This window comes from Drosophila ananassae, chromosome 3R (genome assembly GCF_017639315.1).
Source record: "Drosophila ananassae strain 14024-0371.13 chromosome 3R, ASM1763931v2, whole genome shotgun sequence".
NCBI lineage: Eukaryota > Metazoa > Arthropoda > Insecta > Diptera > Drosophilidae > Drosophila > Drosophila ananassae.
In genome coordinates, this window is record NC_057930.1 from 11339011 (window position 1) to 11361280 (window position 22270).

Sequence of the window (22270 nt, forward strand, 5' to 3'; positions counted from 1 at the left end):
GTGATTTAGCGCCAGAATTTATATTGGCAATTAGTGTTGCCAACGACGTTGCCAGGTCAAACTTATGTAGGCCCAGCTGATTCGAAGTGGGACCGCGTAGGCTTCTATCGGAAACCCCAAGATATTCCCATAGTGCCATAAGCCCCAAGACAATCCATAGAAGTCTCAAAAAGTCCATGTTTTTTTCATACAAAACCCCAACCTGAAGAGTCGGAATTGAGTTGACCGAACTGTGCTCGATATAGTTGGCGCGGTGCGCATTAACGTTTATGTTACTTTAAGATAAGACTTATCAGTGAATTTTGTTGCAGTTGCATAACCTGGTCATTGCCGAAAAAAAAAAAAATAAAAATTGGCTGCACCAAAATAACAACAACAACAAGGACGAAGGTTCTATTTTTTTGGGGAAATAATAAAAAACAAGTTAAAAGTAACAAAAAAAAAAGAGAGGAAAGAGTGTATAACGATTGCAGTTAGCGGGTTAAGAACCCCAAAGCTCTGGGGCCCGCCTACCGCTCTCCACGCCCCTCGTTCGCCGCCCACGCGTTTTTTATTTCGCGACGTGCCTTAAAAAATAAGCGTGTTTTTAGTGTTGTTTTTGCAAAAATTAAAAAAAATTCAGAATAAAATCCAAGTGCGCGATAATTACGCAAAAGCTATTTCATTAATCCCAAAAAAAAAAATCGCGAAGAGTGTGCACAGAGAGAGAGTGATAAAGTAGAAGCTAAAGAAGATGGCCCAAAACACAGCAGATACTTTCATCCATCTGATTGCCGGCGGGTAAGTGGAAAAAAATCTATTAAATTTTCTCCCGGTTTCTAGCCAGTATTGCGTCTTATCGCAGGTCAGGCCATTAAAGCGAAACCGGTTTCATGTCGATTTGTAGTTTAATTCTCACCGGGAACGTCGCAATTGCGATTAGATTTAGTTTTTCTAGCCCTCCGATGATCGCGAATGTGAATTGAGGATTTTTGGCGCCATTGCCAAAAAGGAAATAAAGGCCAGAATCCGGGGGAGAAAAAAAGGGAGGATATATTCGAAGTCCAGATACCCTAAAGCCTTAATATAATAAACAAATTTATGATAAAAAATAACCTTAAAAATCATAAGAAATTTATGATGAAATTATTCAAAAATATTATGAAATACCTTTTTTTCTATATCCCTATACGAACCACATTAATACCCTTTTTTTTAAGAACAAAATTTTTATGGCAACATGCTCTGTTCACGTGTTTTATTTTTACGGGAACGACAGCTGGCGAAATCACTGGCCAGATAAGCCAAATATTTGACGTACAACCAATAAAATGTTAAAGAAAAACAAAAAACATGCAACAAACAAACAATTATAAATAAACAAGACAATCAGGAGGAGGTCTCTTCCCCCCTTTTATCTAAAAAAGTGCCCCCCTGAAAGTGATTTTTGTGATATTTCTCCCAAAAGCAATGTTCAATTTCATTAAAAACGACAAAATGCCTCAATTGCATTGTTTGTTCAGTTCAGTTCTCAGTCTTTTATTATTACTTTTATTGTTGCTTTTATGGTTTCTATTTTTAGACTTGTCGCATCTGACATTTATTTTTGTTTTCACAGATACCCTACGCACACACTAAGGGGAATATTAGTTGTGCATTCAAACAAAGATTTTATTTTTATTGTTTATTTATTTCTAAAGTGATTTTTTCTAAAGTAATTAATAATATAGATTAAAGAGGAAGTAATATAGATTTATTCAAATTCATAAATATAATTGTTTTACGAGTAAATAATTATTTTTTTTATATTTTACTTATATTTTTAAGCAAATATTTATATTTATATTAACAATTTTATATTAACAATTTATATTAACTTCAAAATACTTTTAACTTTGGTTTTTCTTTTAATAAATTTTTTTTTTTATTTATTTATTGATTAACAATAAGTTATTTCTTTACAAAAAGTAAATTTTCTAAAGTATAAATAATATAGATTAAAGAGAAAGTAATAAAATTGAATTAAAATTAAGAAATATAATATTTTAATAATGTTTTAAAGCAAATATTTATAATTCTGCTTAAGATTCTCTCTATAAGTATCTATATACTCTATAAAATTGTCTTGATTCCTGTTGTTTTTTTTTAATATTTATATTTTTAATAATATTTCATTGATAATATTGCATAATACGCCTTGAAAATATGTTTAAACTCTTAATTCTGAGCTCATAAACCTGTTTATTAATTTTATTCAGTTTTTTTTTGTGCAGTGAAGTGGGAAGTGAGGTGAAATACACACCAGAGTTCAGCTTTTAAGTTATTGTTCTTGTTTCCGTATTTCCGACTGCCAGCCAGGCCGAAGTCGAGCCTCTGGTCATTCGGGAAATGTATTTAAATAAGGTGCAGGGGCTTGAAAAATAGAGGGCCTGTTTTTTGTGTTTTTTTTTAAGGTGGCAGACAATCGTTTAATATTAAAGGGAATGTGAAGTTTTTTCTCTATAAAGGTGAACAAAAAGGTGAAGAATGAAAAGTGCTCTCCAGAGAGATGATTACTACCCAAGTAGGTACTAAGTAGTAATCTAGATACCTTATAGTCTCTAGTATTTTATTAACTTTTGCCTTGACAGTGGCCTTTAATCAGCACCCCCCTTGTATGGTAGTTCCAGTGGAGCTCTGAATGGTCGTCCAATTCGCCGGCCGGCAGCTTAAAGCCACTTATCAACAAATACAAAAAAAAAGAATATAAAAAACAACAATTATAGTAGCAACCTCTGTAGTAGTATAAGTTTCAATGTGAGAATAAATTGTCGTAAGACTTCTTCCACACAAGTGCATGCTATATCAGCTATATCTTTTGTGGACTTTGTTTGTAAATACTATAATACATACTATACTATATACTTTAACTAAAGAAATGGCAAAAGGAATGAAATTCACGTTGCCGCAAGAGACACAGCCTTAATCCTCAGGCCCCCAATGGGGTTGTAACCGCAAACTCGTGTTGGGGACACACGTTGGAATAAAAACAGAAACAAAAGCAAAAGCAGCCTTGTGCCCTGCCCTGCACTGCACTGCCACACATTGTTATCTCTATAAATAAGCCAGAAAGCAAACAATTAAGCGACTTGCATCCATCTAATCAAGCATCAAGAGCCTCCAAAGGCGACTGGGTCTTATATAAGGAGACTATCAAGATTGCAAAATGGGTCAGAAATAAAAAAAATGATTCTACAAAGTATCTATTAACTATTATAACTAATATTTTAGCCAAAGACTTAGCAACTAGTTTAACAATTTTGATAAAAAAAAAAAAAATCTTGACAAAAGGAACATAAATTATTAACTTTATGGCTTTAAAGAGCTTAGGGATAGATCCTATAGACTATACGACCTATAGACTTAATAAAATAATAAATTAAATTTTAAACTATAAGATATAGAACTCTTGTAGAAAATTGTTTAAAATATTAAGTAAAATATCGCCAACAATCAGCAATTAGCGACAATTGTGAAATTTGTTTCGACAACTTAGCAATTTATTCTAACAAAAGTTGACTATTTTTTTTTTCCTTTTTGGCAAAATATATTCTACATTTGTTTCTATTCTCTAAATATTCTATATATCTATTACCAACCAATAGCTTATACTATATATTTGTCTAGAAAGCAATCTAAATTGAGCTTGGCAAGCGATTTGAATTTTGTTTTGGTTTTTCTTACCAGACACAGACACAGACAGACACCAACACGGCTAACAAAACACGGTCGGTGCAAATAAACTTTTTCTGGCACACTGACTCAGTTGAAGGCAATCGAATGCAACAAACAACATTGTCGTGGCATTCAAGGGGGGGTCTTACCAAAACAAACAATATCAGTTGTAAATAAATATTAAATTTTTGTCTGCCAATTAAATGTCTGCCGGTTATTTATAAAGCATTTTTTTAAATTATTTTTTTTTTGTGAAATTTCATAACCAGTAATTTTCCCTCAGCTGAGTTTTGTTTTGGTTTTTGGCCTTTATTTTGGTGGTTGTTTGTCGGCTGACCCGGCCAAAACAACATAAATCTTGGCTCTCTCTTTTGGGCCTTTTTTCGTCGTCATGTCGCTTCGCACGTAGGCATATTTTTGGGGGAGAGTGTAGATAGATCTATAAGATATATAATAGTATCTCAAGGATATTCTCTAAAAAGCAAGGTGTTTCCAGGTTTTAAAAAAAAAACTAATATTTACAATTGAAATAAAATAGAATTTCAGATTTTTTTAATTTTAGATTTTTTCAAAAGCGTGTCAAGGGCATATTCCGCATCTTCTCTTGATCTAGACACCAATTTTATTAAAAGAATATCAACATCTACATATGTATATAATTGAAATATGTATAAAAATGAGTCTCTTTAGTCAAAAGATAGGAAATTAATAAAGTCTCGTGCCAAGTTTTCTTTCTTAAATGCCAATTAAAAACATCTCAGCCCTGGTGTAGGTCAAAAGAAATCATTATACCCGGTACTTGTAGAATAAAAGAGTATATTATATTCGTGGGAATGAATGTAACAAGGAGAAGTTAGCACTTTCGATCCATAAAGTTTATATATCTAGATCTGGATCAGAAATCACTGCCGATTGTATGAATGGGAGGATCTTAGAGACTACAAGAGATAGAGCTATAAGAGATACAGATTTAGTTATTGAAATTTTGATGCGAAATTTCCCAAACAAAATTCAGCCAAATTCAGTTAAATTCATCAAATCAGCTACAACTAGAGAAGTTATAGAGATTTTAATATGCTTCCACCCTGAATTGTTTCAGTTTTTTGTTTAAAAAATATAAAAAATTATACAAAAATAGGAAACCACATTTTTTAGCAATATAACCTTTATAAATATACTTTAAAAGGTTAGTTACATTTAAAATTATTTATAGAAGAATTGGAATATGTAGAAGGGTACAGAAGAGAAGAGTACCGGGTAACATACAGTCGAGTAACTCTACTATAGATATCCTTTCTTTTGTTAAATTTTAAATCCTTATAAAATAGTTAAATTAATCACTTTTTAATCTATAAATACAAGTTCCCTTGCACTTCCTTTGACCTACAAACAAAAAATGAGAAATTTTCCATCGATTTTGCTATCAAAAATAGCCACAAAAATCATCAAAATAAGAACCGCATTGATAAGAGACAGTTTCAGTCTCGCAAAACGCAAAAAGCACCGAAATATGCGTATTTTTTTGTTGTCACTAGATAAGCCAGCCAGGTCTGGTAGGTCTGGTGGGGCCTAGGAGGTCTACAAGGGAAATCATTTTCAAGCAGCTGGACAAAAGTCACCCCAAGCATGGTGGAGATGACGCACCGGTCCGGTAATTGAAATTATCAGAAACATGTGAAGGTTACGGTTACGATTACGATTACGATTCCTCATAGCTCTTAGACCTCCTCTCATACCGAGAACAATGTCTGCTGGGCACCAAAATTTCCACTCTTATCGGGTGGGATGGCGCGTGTTTTTAAACAAAATGTCAAAAAACAGATAAATGGCACATTAACCGGTTAAGAATTGCACGATTTTTGCACATGCGACGCCAAAAAGGCCATCGATCTATATAAGATATAGACGGCATCTATATAAGATCTTAAATTCTTGAAAAAATAATGTCATAAAAACATGACAGATTGTCAAAATAATTATTTATTAAATAGGAAACTGATATTGCTGGACTGGAATTATTTAAATATTTCTATTTTATTGATAATATTGAAGACTTATGAGAAGCATGACTTGGTTTCCAGTCTAGATCTCAACACTTACATCCCATTAGACCCATCACTTCCAAGTCATTAAACTCATTCCCATGAAATCCGACTTATCCTTGAATTGTTTGTCCAACTGTCTGACTGAAAATTGCTAAAGTTTGCTTTATTTTCGCGTGATGTGCTCCGGCAGATGCTAATTGAAATTCAATACTCGAGTTTCCCGTTAATACATTGATTAATCACAATTAATTGGTGTTTGGTTAGAGAGCTGGAGAGTTATAGAGAGGGGGAAGAGTATCTTCGAATGTGTGTCAAGCAGATGGTGGCGTGTTACCGGTTCCAGATCAATTATTCCCCACTAGAATACCAGATTCCATAGACGTACTATATAGTTTAATAGACGTGGCCTGCTGATAGCTGGGAATCATTAGCTGATAAGGTAATCCGGTCCCGGTCCCGGTCCCAGTCCCAGTCCCGGCCATTGCAATTCATCTGGCTGGGGGCCATCAAAGGTTATCTTTCTAGAAGAGCCCCGGGTCGCTTGATAGCCAGTTGAAACCGGTTCTGTAACATCTGAGGGATTTGTGAAATTCCGCAAAAAATCATGAAAACAATTCCTAAAGTCTAGAACCAAGGGAGACATTCGTGTCTGTCTCTGAAACCCCAACTGTCCTTTTTTGTTTCATCGATCAAACTTTGTCTCGTTGTTGCCTTTGTGATTAAATTACAATTGACTTTCCGGCTATATAACTCTTTCTTCTTAGTAGGTTTATGGCCCCTTTATTTCCATGTTTCTTTATAATTTAATTTAATATTCTCCAGTTGGCAACCGCCACTTTACAAGTCGCCGATCACGAGCTAAACCTATAGATACTCTATGCTAGATAACAACAAGTTGGCGTTTTTGTTGATATTTATAGAAGTAATCGGTGTTGGCTCTTTTGGGAGCCTTTTGGGTAAGGTCGTGTATAATTAATTATGATTTTTTTTAGGGAAAAATGTAAACAAAATTCTTCAACACGATTATCTGAAACTTTAAAGTCAAGGCTTGGAGGTCTTAGGGTTATGGAACTTGATGATAATCCCTACTCCCTGATGTCTAAACAAATTTCACAATTCAGTAAACAATTATCTGACCTTGTTTCGCCTGCAATGGCACTTGGCATGTGCAATGAATCGAAATAGAAAATTGTCTATAATTTGCATGAACTATAGAAGCCTCCATCTCCCAAACCACAAGACAAGAAATTCAATTCATTTTCCAAATCAGCCAATCAAAAAGGCCCACACTTGTTATTGATTTTTGTAATGGAATTGGGACTTGTTATACTTAACATATTTTGTAGTCGGATATACTAAGTGGTGGAATATTTTTAGTAGAAATGGGCAGCAAATGGCGCAAATCGAAGAAATACGAGTTTGGGAAATGGATATTTTCGTGCGTCGTTTGTCGAAATGGTATTTATTTTTAAGACAAGTGCAGAGAACAAAGATCTTTTGAAAAGAAATAAAAGAAAATATATTCTAAAATAGATGAAATAAATTATATTAAAGAGTTACAAAACATAAGAAGTATAGAGATTTTGAAACTTTAAACTTTATGACTAAAATTATAATTATTTCTTGAGAGAAAGATTGCTAGAAATTTTTTTAAAAACTATTTTAAGAAAACCAAATTACTCATTCTGATATATTATATCTTTATAGATCGGCTGGCACTGTTGGCGCCGTGGTCACATGCCCCCTGGAGGTGGTTAAGACGCGTCTGCAGAGCTCCACGGCGTTTATGACGCCGGCTAGGATGGTGGAGAATGCCGGCGGTGGACCGGCGAACGGTGGCCAATCGGAGCTTCTTAGGCCGGAACAACGACGTAAGCTAAGCACAACGATATTACGTAACAGATCACAGCCACAGGTGATTGGGGGTGTGCGTAGGGTAGTACCAAATTCTTTATTACCTATTCTCTTCACTCTCTCATGCCTCAGACCATCCTAACTATCCAGCTCTCAAGCGCTAATAAAAAATCATAAAAAAAAATCATAAAAATCAATTATAAATCAGCTATATAACTTCAAAACCTTCATCTTCATTATAATAATTCTTAATTTAATTGCTTAATTAATTAATTAATTGTAATATCTTGCAGATAATGGCCATTTCACATTGTGGGATCTCCTCGACAACACCCAAGTCCATGAGCATCATTCAGTGTCTGAGGTGGGTTGTGATTTTTTTATTTTTAAAAATTAGAAACTATATAGATCTCTTATTTTTTTAGACACATTGTTCAGAACGAGGGTCCGCGCGCTCTCTTCAAAGGTCTGGGACCGAATCTCGTGGGCGTGGCCCCCTCCAGAGCCATCTACTTCTGCACCTACTCGCAGACCAAGAACACGCTCAACAGTTTGGGGTAAGTCCACTTCTTAAGCCTTCCAGTTCCCACTAATATAGATTTAATTTAATTTCCAGCTTTGTTGAACGTGACTCGCCATTGGTTCACATCATGAGTGCCGCCAGTGCCGGATTTGTCTCCTCCACGGCCACGAATCCCATTTGGTTTGTCAAGACCCGGATGCAACTCGACTACAACTCCAAGGTCCAGATGACGGTGAGGCAGTGCATCGAAAGGGTCTATGCCCAGGGCGGTGTTAGGGCCTTCTACAAGGGCATCACGGCCAGTTATTTTGGCATCTGCGAGACCATGGTCCACTTTGTCATCTACGAGTTTATTAAATCGAAATTGGTGAGATACTAATTGGACTAACTAATTATAATCCCAACTAATTCTAAACTTATTCTAGTTGGAGCAACGAAATCAGAGGCATACGGACACTAAGGGCTCCCGCGACTTCCTTGAGTTCATGATGGCCGGCGCCGTCTCCAAGACGATTGCCTCCTGCATCGCTTATCCCCACGAGGTGGCACGTACTCGCCTGCGGGAGGAGGGCAACAAGTACAACTCCTTCTGGCAGACACTGCACACGGTGTGGAAGGAGGAGGGCAGGGCAGGACTGTATAGGTGAGGGAGGAGTTAAATAGAATCTACAAGGGTTAGGTTAAGGGTTAGACTTTATTGTAAATATTTTATAAACAAAATATTTATAGTAGTAAATAATAGTAGTTCCCCTCTGAAAAGAAATCCCATGTGATCTCTTGACTTCCGTCTTGGGGAAAACCACTTTTTAATGGTTTTGATTTAAAGGGAATCCCATCTAGATCTGATTAATAGAGTCTGATTAATAAGACTACCTGCCATATTTTAAAGGTGTTTTATATTTATAGATTACTTCTATATTTTAAGAATATATTCCCCTAGAATATATTCCCCTAAAAATTCCCCCTAAAAAAAAGATGCCAACACGGATGCTCTGCAGATATTCGCAAAATGCCATTTCTTAAATATATTTTTTTTGTTAGCTTTTTATTGCTAATGAATTATCATAATGCGCCACCCACGAATTTGTTCCTCGCTGCCTGGCGTGAAATCTATTTAAACTTATTCTTTTGCGTCGCAATATTTTTTTTTTATGTGTATGTTTGTTTACCTTAATTTGATTATCACACTCTGGTTCTGGTGGCACAGTGTACTCAGTATGGGGGGGGTTATTAATATTATTACTGCTATTTGCGTAGTAACTCACAGTAATTCACAGACTAATTTGTGGCATCTGTTTCTATATTCAATTACAGAGGCTTGGCCACCCAGCTGGTGCGACAGATTCCCAACACGGCGATCATGATGGCCACCTACGAAGCTGTGGTCTACGTCCTAACCCGTCGTTTCAACAACAAGTCCAATGAGTTTTACGATTTTTAAACAAATCTGGATCTGGATCTGTATCTAAATCTGGATCTGGATCTAGTTACTACACTTTAAATTGATGGAGGAACCCAATCTGTGCATATGTAGAAGACGCGACTGCTGCAACCTATCTGTAATTGTAATCCTTTTTTCGACGACGATCGACGAGCGCAAATCTTAGTTAACTTAGTTAGCTTCTAAGTCACAACCAAATAACGATTTCGATAGACTTGAGACGTTAAACGTTGAACGTTGGCCAACGAAGCAAACACGCACCACGAATCCTTACTCCTTAATCCAAAAAAAAAATCCAAACAAAAAAAAAATAACATATATACGCCATAATCTGCTATATATTCGGATGGATTCGCTGAAAAACGTTATCAAAATTTCTAAAACATAAAAAAAAGGCTGCTATTTAGTTAAAGATACAATTATATGTGAATGTATAAACGTGGTTGATATTTTGATATAGAAATGTAAATAGAATTCGATTCGCTCAGAGTGTATTGTAAATAGATGAGATGATGGATGAGTCCAATGGATGAGTTCGCAATGGCTCCCCCCCTAGTAGTTTTGTTAGTTTTAAGCACAAAATGTTGAATCGGCCACAGTTGCCAATAGAAGCCGCTAAATTATATATAAATATAATAATAATATAAAATAGTAACAACCGATCCGAGCTGCACTTTAATTGTAATCGTTTTTCGTTAAGTTTCCTCAAATTGCGATATACATTTTAGTTACCATTACTCTATAATTACTATTATTATTATTATTATTTACTGTTATTATTACTGTTTATTTAGTTTATTAGTTAACTAGTTAGTGAGCACCACTATAAGTTATAGTGCCCCCTACACCCCCGAAACGTATTTCATTAAAAACGAGCAAAGAAACAAGAAAACTACTGTGAATAATTGATTGCAATCTGATTTAATGGTGAAATCAATAAATACAACATTTTTGTTTAAAAATAATCCAAGTCTTTATTGCTTAATGCCGCATTTGTCGGAGTGGGTCGTGAATAAACCGCATTATCTTATCAGTTTGGAAAGTCTGCAGACCCTCGAACATAGTTCAACTCCCGATCGCAGACTGTGTCGGTCATAAAGACTGCCTGCCAGGTTAATAAACTTGTTAGGATAACTGATATAATATGATTTATTAATAGTTTATAAACAGTAGTCCGAATAACAGAGAATAGAGGGGAATTTATTGCCCAGATTGAGAAACTCCTGGGGACTTTAAGGGGATTCCCACGAGATGACGATAAAGGACATTTTGTCGGATAAGTATTTTAGGACTACGAAGTTCTGGTTTCCCGATATTAACAATAGAATAAAAATAAACAAAAAAAAATTAGTTTATAATTTAGAAATTAATTCGGAAAACATGGTTGACTTTTATATTTAACAAAACCTATCACTTATACTTCTAGTGTTTTTAATCAAAAACATTTAAAATTGTGAGTAATCCCAGTAAATATAAATTTTTAAATTTCAAATTTAAATAAATGGTCCTACCAATAACTATCGATTAACGATAACCGACGATCGATAGCCAGACAGCTGATCGAAACTCACCACAGCCAGTCGTGGTAGGGCAGCAAAAAAAGTGTATCACAACACAACAAAATTAGAAAATTACCTGTTGATCGCGGATTAGTAAATAGTAGAAACATTCGAAACATATTCCAAGTGGCCAAGTGGAAGACAGTGCAATCTGGTAACTGGAAAGACCCTCAAACGGAAAAAAGAGCGAGTTCCAGAAAGCATCTTGCCGAGCAGTTGACACCCATTCCGCGGCCATGCAAATCGGAGCAATCGAACGCTGATTACCACCGATCTGATCTGGTCCAATCCGATCTAATGCCACAACAATGCTGCTAAGCGAGACCCACTTTTGGACCACGTTGCGAGATGAAGTGCGCATCAAGGGCAATGACCTGGGCGCCTTCCGCTACCTGCGCCAGCGTGAGAAGGAGCAGGAGCAGCAGGACGCCATATCGCTGGCCAAGCGCGATTACACGGAGCGTCGAAATGGACTAGCCGTTCTGAAGAACAGCAGTCGTAAGTCCGCTGGACGACTCAAGGACAACCTCAAGAAGCTGGAGGATCTACTGCGCCAGCATAGAATCATACATTCCGAGTGGCAGGACGCCGCCCAGGTGCTCCTCCTCTTTGCCAACGGTCTAATATGCCACATATGCGTGGATATCTACACGGGAGACATCCTGAGGATGGTTTTCGAAAAGTATCTGGTGGGGAAACTGGCCTCGGAGGTCATCACCGATGGTGAGTCGGCGGGTGGGAGGCCCAAATCCCATGGTTTTATGTTGTAATTTGTTCCTTGTGGCTCTCTTCTTTGAATCTTATAACTAATTCGCATATATAATATATTTTAAAAAGATTATTCTTTAAGATCATCTTTTTTTTTATAAATTGCCAACAAAAATGTTTTCTTTTCTTAATTTCTAAACTACTCCCCTATTTCGAATATATTAAAGAGAGTATTTCTCAAGATATGATGGAGCCTATAGCTTGGCTAGGCATTAGTGTATGTCTGATGTCGTGGCCTTGCTCCGGAGGTGCAGTTATGGAGAAATTTGCATCGGCAACAAGTGCGACTTGATTTGCACTTTCCCACACCAACACAGCCCGGCACGCACACATCCACGGCCATGCAATTATTGTAATTTTTAATTAATCTGCTTGCTTGTTTTGTTGCCTGTAAATATGCGAACCCCACACCATGCCCCCATGCCACATAAGAAATCTCCCTCCCCCCACAGTAACCACAGCTTTCCTCAATGTTTTGTTCAAGTCACTCATTCAGCTTTGTCGCTTGTTGTTTTTTCTTTCGTTTTTTGTACTGTCTTCAGCTTTTTTCACCCGTTCCCACATCGTCTTGGCTTACAATACCAACCAGCTGACGGTGGTTCATCTCCAGCGTCCAAATTCACGGTCACAGGGTCCCGAGAAGATCGCCAATATGGATCCCCGCATCTTTCACGTGATTATCCCGGGAGCCACCGAACGCAAACTGGCCCGTCACCTGACCGTCAATGGAAGCTTCGATTTGTTTGTGGTGTGGACGCAGTCATCGCAGAACGAGGTCTATCCCTGGAGGCCAACAATACGAGACCAGGATCGAGCCAACATCCATGTGTTTAAAATTAAAGGGTAAGCTCTTAGACTCTCCAGAGACTAGACCACTCTAATCCCTGTTTTCTTTTGCAGATTGCAGTTAGAATCGATTGCCTATTGCTGGTCGGAGAATGACCCACTCTGCGTGGACTTCTTGCGGAGCAGCGAAAGCCAAATCATCACCCTGGAGCAGAAGGTGTCGCGCAAGGGCGACATCAGTGCCGAGATCTGTTCCTATGAACTGGCCGCCGGCAAGATGCAACGCACCGCCATTACCTCGATACCGATGGGAGCCCAGATCTGCTCGTTCGCTTTTAGTCCCGACCAGGAGAAGCTCTTCCTGGGCAGCATTGATCGGAACATCTGCCTGCACGACCTGGTCCAGCAGTCGACGAAGTACGTCAACCAGATCGAGATCGTTCCGAATCAGTGCGCCTGGCACTGTGACTCCGCCATGCTGTGCGTGGCCAACGAGCGATCCGTGCTGCAGTGCTTCGACCTGGCCCTGGCCACCATCGGTCATCAGCTGGTCAGCGAGAGTGTCACCCCGTTGAACCTCCTGGATCTGTCGCACTATTTTGTGGCCCAACCGACGCTCCTGAACGTAGCCTTCAGTCGGAAACCGGACCTGAGCAGCTTCAAGCACACCTACGCCCAGACCGATTGTCTTCTCTTATTGATTTATGAGCAGGGACCGCTGGCCTGCATGCGAATCTTTGGCGGCGCCGGGATGCGAGGGGATATCCACAACTCTGGCCTCACAGCGGACGTCATTGCGGACAAGTATCTGCGACTGCAGCAACCGGAGCGGGCGGTGAATGTCCTGGCCGCCTTGAACTGGGAGACCTACGGCGCCATGTGTCTCATCACACTCCACAAAATAGCGAACTATGTGTTCTTTGGCGGGGATCAGCGTCGGCCCCGCATCGAGCTGATGGCCCGAGCCCTCAAGACGTTCGCCCACAATCTCTCCGAGGAAACAAAAGACGAGTTCAGTGATCAGGTATTCGACTTGAAGCGACGCTTCTGCTTCTACCTTTTGCGGTAAGATTTCATATTTTTTCCATTAATCCACAACTAATGATAACTATTCCATATCCGCAGTAAGAACCTCTTTTCGGAGGCATTTGAAATTGCACAGGACGTGGGGGACTACGACCTCTTCATGGATCTGTACAACCTGACCAAGTGCATATCCAGTCTGGGGGAGTTCTCCCAAGTGGCCTTCAGTCAGGCCGCTGCCATAATCCACGAGGAGGACCGTGCCAATGGAAATTTAAGCCTCACCTGTGACCTGCGCTCCGAGTCGGCCTGTTCGCAATCAACTTGCTCCGATTTAATGCGTGGCCAGAGCACGGAAACAGGATCAGGACTGGGAACGGGTTCTAGTTTGGTGCAAGGACAGCCGACGATGAAGACATACGTGCCACCGCTACCCTCCTTCAAGTCAAAGATCTTCAATGCCGAGATGATCAAGATCAACATACCCAAGCCGGAGCTGAGGCCGCCGTTGCCGAAGGTTTCCCTAGCACCGCCAGCCACCTCACTGGCCAGCCTGTCCCTGAAGAGCAACAGCCTCCACCAGGCGCCGGTCAAGAGTTCCAATACGAATGGCAATGTTTGGTCCCAGGATGTGCCAGATCAGACTGTGGGTCTTCCCATGCCCAGCAGTCCACCGCTTCGGCCTCAGCCACAACATGTCCCGGATCCTGGAGCGCAATACACCATGCCAGCGACATCTCCCCCACCAGCGGCAGCCTATCAGCCGAAGTTCTATCAGCACCCTTTGGTGTCTGGTAATATTCCTGCCATGCTACCGAACGTCACCAGCGAGGATTACCAAAAGCGATTGCTGGCCAAGAAGCCAACTGCTTCTATACTTTCCAATCCGGCCAATCCAGCGCCGGCGAACGGCGAGGCAGCCACACCCAGTGCCAAAACACAAACGGCCGAGAAGAACAAGGTCAAGTTCTCGGACACCATACAGGTGGCTGTGGTGCCGGTAAGATTTTGAATCAGAATTTCTCAAGACATTATGTATTAAAGTTGTAATCTCGTTCAGGAGATTCCCCGGAAGGAGAAACCGATGCCACCCAAGAGGAATGGTTACTCCAGGCCTGCCACGCGGCATCTGACCAATCCTAAGAAGGAACTTGCTGACAGCCTGCCACTTTGTCATCCGAACGATGAGTATCTTAAGGATTTTAATCCAATCACTACAAGTATGTTTCTCGAAATCATACTTTCCATTTAACGAAGAGGAACTAATTATGATTCCCTTCCAGATATGACCAAGCCACCGACACGACGGAGGGATGAAGAATCGAAACAAAGCAGCAGCAAAAACGCCTCCTCCTCGTCGTCGTCTATTAAGGTGGTACACTTCGGGGTGGTCTAAGCTAATAATTCATAGTGCAATTTCTAAGTTTACACGCTTTCGGTTTAGAGCTTCCACTCGTTTGTAACTACTGCCGTCCATTTTAGTTAGTGCAAAGCTTTAAATAGGAAAGTTCTTTATGCATTAAGTTCCGCTCTACACTTTATACAAGTTACTTATTAAAGCTTAGCATTAGATGTTTGCCAAATCGGATGTAGGAGTCTGTCTACTTCTTCTTGGTGGGGGTAGCGCCGCCCATTCGTTCCAGCTCAGACTTAAGATCCAGCAGCTCCTTGTCGGGCACATAGCGACGCTCTTCACAGTCATCCGTGTGCTCCTGCACCTGCAAGCTCACGCCCTCCGGCAGTGCCGCCTGAGCGATGCGCAGGAATTGAGGATAGACCGGGGCATCCACGTTGTTCAGTTGCAGGTTGCGCTCGTAGGTGGTCAGCTTGTACTCTGATTCGATGACTGTGGAATTCGGACGCAGGCGCTGCACCTGGGTCTGTTGGGGCGGCAGGGCGTAGCAATCGGAGACATCCAGTTCCAGGTACTCGGCCAGACCGTGCAGGAAGCGCTGGTAGCTCTCCAACTGGGGATAGTCATAGCCTTTGATCTGGACATTAAGGCTCTCGTACTGAGGGAACTTCGGCTTAAGGGACTGCAAAGTATTTTAATATAAATTAGATCCAAAAAGACAAAAATGTAACCAGAAACCCACCTCCAGATAATCCGGTTCGTAAACACTGCCACTGGTGTTTCTCACGGCTGTGATTGTGGTCCTCGGCACCAGCCACGTCCGGCACACAGTGGGCAACAACTGAAACGTACAAAAATATGCATTTTAATAAACAATTTATCATATTTAAATTGGTTTATTTACTCTTCGGAGCATTTTGTCGGTTTTAGTCAGGTTATGTCACAACAGCTGTTATCCCGCAAGCAGGGCACTTTTAACAGAGTGTTAACAGTGCTTATTTGAAACTAAGGTGAAAAAAATATTACTTGAGAATTAAGGTAAGATAGTAATAATAAATATAAATTGTGAAAACTTTTAAGCCTAAAGATAATTTCAGAAATTATTAATTTTTTCAAATAATTCATCTGGCGCCTTCCAATTGGATATTTGATGTTAAACAACACTGATTCGTACACACTCGAACTCTGGTCACACTATCCGCCAACCGAATAGCAGAGGAAATAATATTTTTATTTATTTAGGGTCCTATTGTGGGGAGTATATAACACGTCAAATGCAGAAAACGTCAACGCTTTTGGTAGTCGCGTTGGCGCTACTCACTTTGGCAACTACAACATCCGCCAAATCCGATGCAGGCATTGTGGATATCCCCGTTTTTACGGTAAGAATTTCGCCTCTCATCCTCCCCCGCGGAGAAACAAAACAAATATGTGTATGCCGCATGTCGGGTTCTTTTGTTTCCGGCTACGTAATCAATTCGATTCCTTTTCTGTTGCAGGACATTCCCAACATTCGGGAGCAACGTCCCCTGCTGGCCAATACGAAAATCTACGCACAAAGTAAGTACACGAGCTGTGACGAATCCTACTACCCAGCCCCAATCTCTTCTAATTCCCACACCCTTTCTTGCTTCCAGTTAAGGGATGCATTTCCAAGGTGGAGACGGTCCTGAACATAACATTCCGGCTGACAGAGCATCCTTGTATCTTTGACGATCGCATCGTGGGTTATTCCATCTTACTTCCCTTTAATTTCTTCTAATCCAACGACTCCATTTCAGCTCCAATCCATAGCCGAGAATCCCGCCCAGCAACAAAACGCTAGTATAAACAACGTATTAGTGGTGGTCAGCAAGTTGTATACCTGTAACAATGGCCTCATCGCTCTCCTGCCGGACAAGGAGAAGACAGCGGAGGGACTGGCCGCCACCCCGGAACCCAAACATCCCATGAAGGAGAACAAGCACCCGCTTTCGGTGAGCTTCACATGACTCAGTACGGGAGTGTGGGAGTGCAATTATATGGGTTACTACACCGCCAATTGGAAGTGTCTTTTTTTTTTGTATTTCGCGTTATCAGTTATGGGGGCTTATCGTTTCCCCGAACATAGGGTGCTTGACGGGTAGTGGCATGACGGGTATGCCGTTTATGTGGAAAGTTAGCCATTAGTTTCCTTGGCAACCTTGTTAGAGAACTATGTCTTGGTGTTCCGCTTCCGTTTCTTATAACATAGATTGATAATTTTAATTGGAAACTAAAAAAAAGTCTAGATAAGAGACATGGAATGTGCATGAAAAAGAGTTTGTAGTTCAACATAAAGACTTTTAAATGTTTAGGACTCTTTTTTAATCCTTAAAAAGGCTTAGAATTGAATTTCAGTATGTTGAAAACTTGTAATACTCTGTACTGGAGCATGTTAATTCCATATATATATTTTAAAATAATAGTAAAGAGTATCCTACAGTCGTAACGCCACAAAAAGCTTCAACTTGTCTAGCAAAAACGACGTACTTCTGATAAAAATGTAGAAAAATCCAAGCATTAGTCTTGGAGACATTCTGTTTTCGTTTTTCAAAACAAACTTAACTTTTTTTTAGCCCACAACAAACCCGATTGCGAGCGTCAAAGAGGATGGAATCTACGAAATTGAAGTGCTCATCACACCGGTGCCATCCCAAGCCCAGTTCAGCGCCGTGGTTCACATTGAGTTCCTTGGACCGCACGGATTTATATCGGCCATAGACTGGCCATTCCTACCAGTAAGTGGTTGACTAATATTCGAATTTCTATATTAATGGTTTTTGTTTACAGTTCTACTTGATAATGTGCATTGTTTACGTTATTTTCGGAATCATTTGGCTGTTTGTTTCGTTCGCCCAGTGGCGAGATCTGCTGAGAATTCAATTCTGGATCGGTGGCGTCATCCTGCTGGGCATGCTGGAGAAGGCCTTCTTCTACGCCGAATACCAGACTCTGACCAACACGGGAGTGGCTGTCCAGCATGCCGAATTGGTGGCCGAGTTTGTGTCCTGCGCCAAGCGCACTCTGGCCAGGATGCTGGTCATCATAATGAGTCTGGGCTTTGGAATTGTCAAGTGAGTGGAACTCTCTCTTAAAACTATTTAAGATTGTCTTTAAAATTATCTTTTTTAGACCCCGCTTGGGACCCATGCTGCACCGCGTCGTGGGAGTCGGCACTCTTTACTTTGTCCTGGCTTGCGTGGAGAGTTACTTGCGCATCACCAACGTAAAGAGTGATCGGAGTGAGCTCCTGGTGGCCAGCATACCCCTGGCAGTGCTGGACACTGGTATCTGCTGGTGGATCTTCACCTCTCTCGTCCAGACTACCCGAACTCTTCGACTGAGAAGGTGAGGAAGTGAACCCTCTGCCATCTTAGATTCTTTATAGCAACTAGACTTGTTTTATTTTAGGAATATGGTAAAGCTATCGCTGTACAGGCACTTCACCAACACCCTAATCTTTGCGGTTATTGCTTCCGTCATATTTATGCTGTTTGCCTTGCGTTTGCGTAGAACCGAGAACTGTACGCCTGTGAGTTTATCTTGCTATCAAAAAAATTAGGAAAAGACTGTAATTTTTACATATTCTGTTTCTGCTTAGGGCTGGCGTGATATCTGGATCGACACTGGCTTTTGGCACATTCTGTTTTCCGTTTTGCTGCTGGTGATTATGATCCTATGGCGACCCACGAATAACAATCAACGCTACGCCTTCACGCCTCTGCTGGACAACCCGGAGGATGAAGACGAAGAGGGTAGGATAGATAGATAGTCCTTTAATGCTTAATGCTTATTAACAAAAAAATTGTATTTCTACAGATGAGGAGGATCAGTTTGTGGCTGATGCCTATGGTGTGAAGATGCGCGGCCAGAATGGCACTCCAAAGACCTCAACTGCAACGCGAAATGCCACCACAACCGAGGAGGATGATCTGCGCTGGGTGGAGGAGAATATACCATCCTCAATGGTGGATCCGGCTCTGCCAGTTCTCGACTCGGATGAGGAGATCATCAACACCAAGTTTGAGGTTTCCAAAATGCAATAAGCTGTGACTTTTCGCTGGACCTAAGAGACTTTATGCATATTTGTTGCACACATTCACACTTCCGGGTCGTGCCGCAGTAAAGCTGAAATGCGCAATGTGTTTTTATTTATAACCAAGAACTTTTACTGCTTTCCTATACTGCTGATCTTCCCCATACCAGTCGGAGATGGGCATCTCTCCCTGCTCCAAAACCCGTGTAAAATATTGTATGTAATCGTAGTTACTTCTACGCTCACGTCCTCCCGCTAAATAAATCTAACTTATTCGTAATAATACCTAGTCTAAGTTGTAGATAACTATGCGACGAATCGTAAACTTAATGGATTTCGATTTCGATTTCGATTTAAATTTCAATTTTTGATTTAAATGATGAGCTAAAAACTTTGTCGCCTCCTTGTATATAGCTGGTAACACAAAGCGAAAACGATCTAAACGATATAAATGTACGATTCTGTTATAATTAATGAAGAAAAAAAGAACACAATCTTTATCTTCTGATAATCGAAAATAATTCAAAAAATAATTACCTACGTAAGCACACTATCAAATACGACACAACACACACACACCGTAACGTATTTAAATCTATTTTCAAGCAAAAAAATTAAGATTTTTTCATAAATAAATGCAATCGTGTATTGAAGGTAGATATAAAGTAAGTTTTTTTCTTTTTAGTCAGGGGGGGTTCTTATCGGAAAGTGTACTTATCAGTCCACAAGGTAAATATCAGAAATTGCATGACTAATGGGGTTTAATTTTTTATTTTTTAGTTTACACACTAAACACCCACCCTTTATTAAATACAAAACTAATTTATTTCATTATTTATTAGTTTTTCATTTTTTTTTTTTGTATAAAATTTCTCATTGCCTTCAAAAATGTTTTAATAAAAAATAATCGCGTATTGAAGAAAAGGTAATGTGCATTTCTTCAAATAATACAATTTAAAAGAAGTTAGTTCGTTTAACTAATTCGCTTCGAGCTCCTTACTGTTATTAGAGTATACAGAACACAGACACAATTAATAAACACAATATTTATTCGCGGAAGAATTATAAACGGTCCACAAATGAAAATTACTAAGAACCGAAATTGAATTGAGATCTCATTTCTGAGAGCGATTTCGGTACAAAAAATATTCATTTTACAAATAAGATACAAATACTTATAAGATACTGTCTTGAGGGCGGCGAAGGTTTGGCATTTCTGCGCTGGGCTGGAGGAGGACTCTAAGATGCAACAATGACATAGGACTGACAGTGTAAACTGGGCTGGCAAAAATTTACAATTAATCATTTTTTCGTGTAACAATTCTTTTTTGTTTTCTTCTCGTTTAACAAATTTTACTGCCTACAAATGCATATTTCCATAATTTTAGTCTGCTTATTGCCCATCGCATCTGATGCGAAGTCCCACAGAAGCCGACCGACTTACTGACCGGGTGTGAAATAGTGGGGAATTGGAGCTGAACTGAAATATTACACAAAATGACTCACAGTTCATTGAGGTAATATTTCTATATAATAGCTATATAATTCACATCTTATTACATCCGATCATCCGATCTGGAGTCTGAAAGAGACCTCGCATAGATTGGGGCGAAATGGTTGGTTTATGTTGAAATTGAATTATGAGGGCGGGTGCAGATGCAGCTGCAGCTGCCGCCTTCAGCCGCTCAGTGCTCGGTTCTCGGCTCTCAGTTCGAATCGGGCTTGACGTTGCGCTGCCGGATGGCGGCCGCCAGGTCCTGTTTCATGGCCGCCTGCTGGCGCTGATCGGCTAGCGACTGTGTGCTGCGCAGTCCATTAACAATGTCCTTGGTCTTGCCAAAGTATATCTCGTTGAGGGTGTTGCGTATCTTGTTCTCCATCTCCTCCACCATTTTTCCAATATTGGCAATGTGCGGCGACGACTCGCTAACATTCGCATCCTGTTCCGTCTGGCGGGTCAGGGAGCCGCCCAAGTTCATCGTACCAGAGCCCTGCTTGTTAGTCTGGAGCCACAGCATCGCCGTGGAGGTGAGTTTGTAGTGAGCCGTCCGACCGGTGGTCTTCTCCTGCACCTCCACCACGTGAATGGAGTCCCAGCAGCCGCGGATCATTTTGCTGCCATCACCAGCCTTCTTGATGAGTATCACAGCGGCGAAGCCGTGATCGAGATCCCACAAATACACCGACGACACACCGCCCTCGTAGTACATCTCGCGGTACTGGTCGAAGGCGTAGTTGGCCTCGATCTCCAGCTTCCTCAGCCGCTCCGACGGCATCTGGCCGTCCTCCAGCGGCGGGTAGTAGGTGTTGGACCACGGCGACCGATAGGAGTCCCCATCGCGATTATAGTCGCACAACAGGTAGTCCTTTCCATGCTCCTTGTCTTTGGCAATCTTCAGGGGCTGGTCCACCGACGACAGCAGGTCCTCGCACAGGTCCGGCGCCAGATCGATCAGATCGATTAGATTCTTTTCGATCTGCTGGGGCGGCAGGCGACGCATCAGATCCAAAGCACAGTCCATTTGCATCTCAGACTGGAAGATAACGGTACATTACATACTAACTTGAGTCATTTGTATCGAAGATAAGCGGACAAAGAGAGAGGGTGGGGGGAGGCAGGCCACCGGTAAGCAGTTGCCACGATTGCCATATATGGGCATGTTTTGGGCACCCGCACTTCCACCCCAATGACCGACCCTTTTATGGATTAATTTCCAATTTCTTTTAGCCACTGGCAGGGCGGCACCGATCTTCGACACTTTTTTTTGTTGTTTTTTTGTCATTTTTTGGCTATTACTCACCATTTTTGTTGCGATTTGTTTTCCTTTGTCGCGCTTTGCGGCTCTGTTGGTATGTTTCAGACGAGCTGAAGTCGGGCTATTACAGTCTTATGGCTAACTAATTTTTTTTGTTTTTTCTGCAATAAATTGCACTAAATTGACGTTTTTTTATAATCTAGTTTAAGGTTTTTATTTAGAGGTGGATAAACGCCGATAGATACTACTTTTCATCGATAACAGAAGCAGCGCCACCAATGGGGGAAAAGTGGAACCAAAACGGCGCGCCAACTGAACGGATGGCCACAAAAAAATACCGTAATTATTGAAAAATATAAGCTTTTTCTTTAAAAACTTCAAGTTTTGAATTTAAGTTATATTAAAACTTTT

The 22270-nt window shown here is 40.5% G+C and overlaps 5 protein-coding genes across 7 annotated transcripts; 3 read left to right on the top strand and 2 right to left on the bottom strand.

Moving 5' to 3' along the window:
- The first annotated feature begins 124 nt into the window (after positions 1-124).
- LOC6507017 (mitochondrial carrier protein Rim2) lies at positions 125-10521 on the top strand. Of its 3 annotated transcripts, none has more exons than XM_014905106.3 (7): positions 125-780; positions 7446-7674; positions 7886-7956; positions 8018-8149; positions 8209-8482; positions 8541-8758; positions 9430-10521. In XM_014905106.3, exons 1-7 carry the CDS (start codon positions 734-736, stop codon positions 9554-9556), a joined length of 1098 nt encoding a protein of 365 aa, XP_014760592.1. In that variant the 5' UTR covers positions 125-733; the 3' UTR covers positions 9557-10521. The 3 variants fall into 3 exon arrangements, with proteins under 3 accessions (XP_014760592.1, XP_001965295.1, XP_044572266.1); XM_001965259.4 differs by having other exon boundaries at positions 7446-7653; XM_044716331.1 differs by lacking the exon at positions 125-780 and having other exon boundaries at positions 7446-7609.
- Positions 10522-11106: 585 nt separating this feature from the next.
- LOC6507028 (WD repeat-containing and planar cell polarity effector protein fritz) lies at positions 11107-15280 on the top strand. The gene is made up of 6 exons (XM_001965260.4): positions 11107-11838; positions 12426-12726; positions 12784-13734; positions 13795-14692; positions 14753-14912; positions 14976-15280. Exons 1-6 carry the CDS (start codon positions 11424-11426, stop codon positions 15086-15088), a joined length of 2838 nt encoding a protein of 945 aa, XP_001965296.1. The 5' UTR covers positions 11107-11423; the 3' UTR covers positions 15089-15280.
- Positions 15187-16072, bottom strand: LOC6503523 (39S ribosomal protein L48, mitochondrial). Its single transcript, XM_001965261.4, has 3 exons — positions 15951-16072; positions 15789-15887; positions 15187-15728 (listed from the first exon to the last, which is right to left on the bottom strand). Exons 1-3 carry the CDS (start codon positions 15960-15962, stop codon positions 15294-15296), a joined length of 546 nt encoding a protein of 181 aa, XP_001965297.1. The 5' UTR covers positions 15963-16072; the 3' UTR covers positions 15187-15293.
- Positions 16073-16190: 118 nt separating this feature from the next.
- On the top strand, positions 16191-19768 carry LOC6507039 (transmembrane protein 87A). The gene is made up of 10 exons (XM_001965262.4): positions 16191-16428; positions 16546-16606; positions 16684-16769; positions 16828-17022; positions 17644-17805; positions 17858-18141; positions 18200-18415; positions 18479-18599; positions 18669-18822; positions 18887-19768. Exons 1-10 carry the CDS (start codon positions 16321-16323, stop codon positions 19111-19113), a joined length of 1614 nt encoding a protein of 537 aa, XP_001965298.1. The 5' UTR covers positions 16191-16320; the 3' UTR covers positions 19114-19768.
- Positions 19769-20133: 365 nt separating this feature from the next.
- On the bottom strand, positions 20134-22131 carry LOC6503512 (F-actin-capping protein subunit beta). The gene is made up of 2 exons (XM_001965263.4): positions 21905-22131; positions 20134-21637 (listed from the first exon to the last, which is right to left on the bottom strand). The coding sequence occupies exons 1-2, from the start codon at positions 21905-21907 to the stop codon at positions 20810-20812; spliced, it is 831 nt and encodes a 276-aa protein (XP_001965299.1). The 5' UTR covers positions 21908-22131; the 3' UTR covers positions 20134-20809.
- Between the last annotated feature and the right edge of the window lie 139 nt (positions 22132-22270).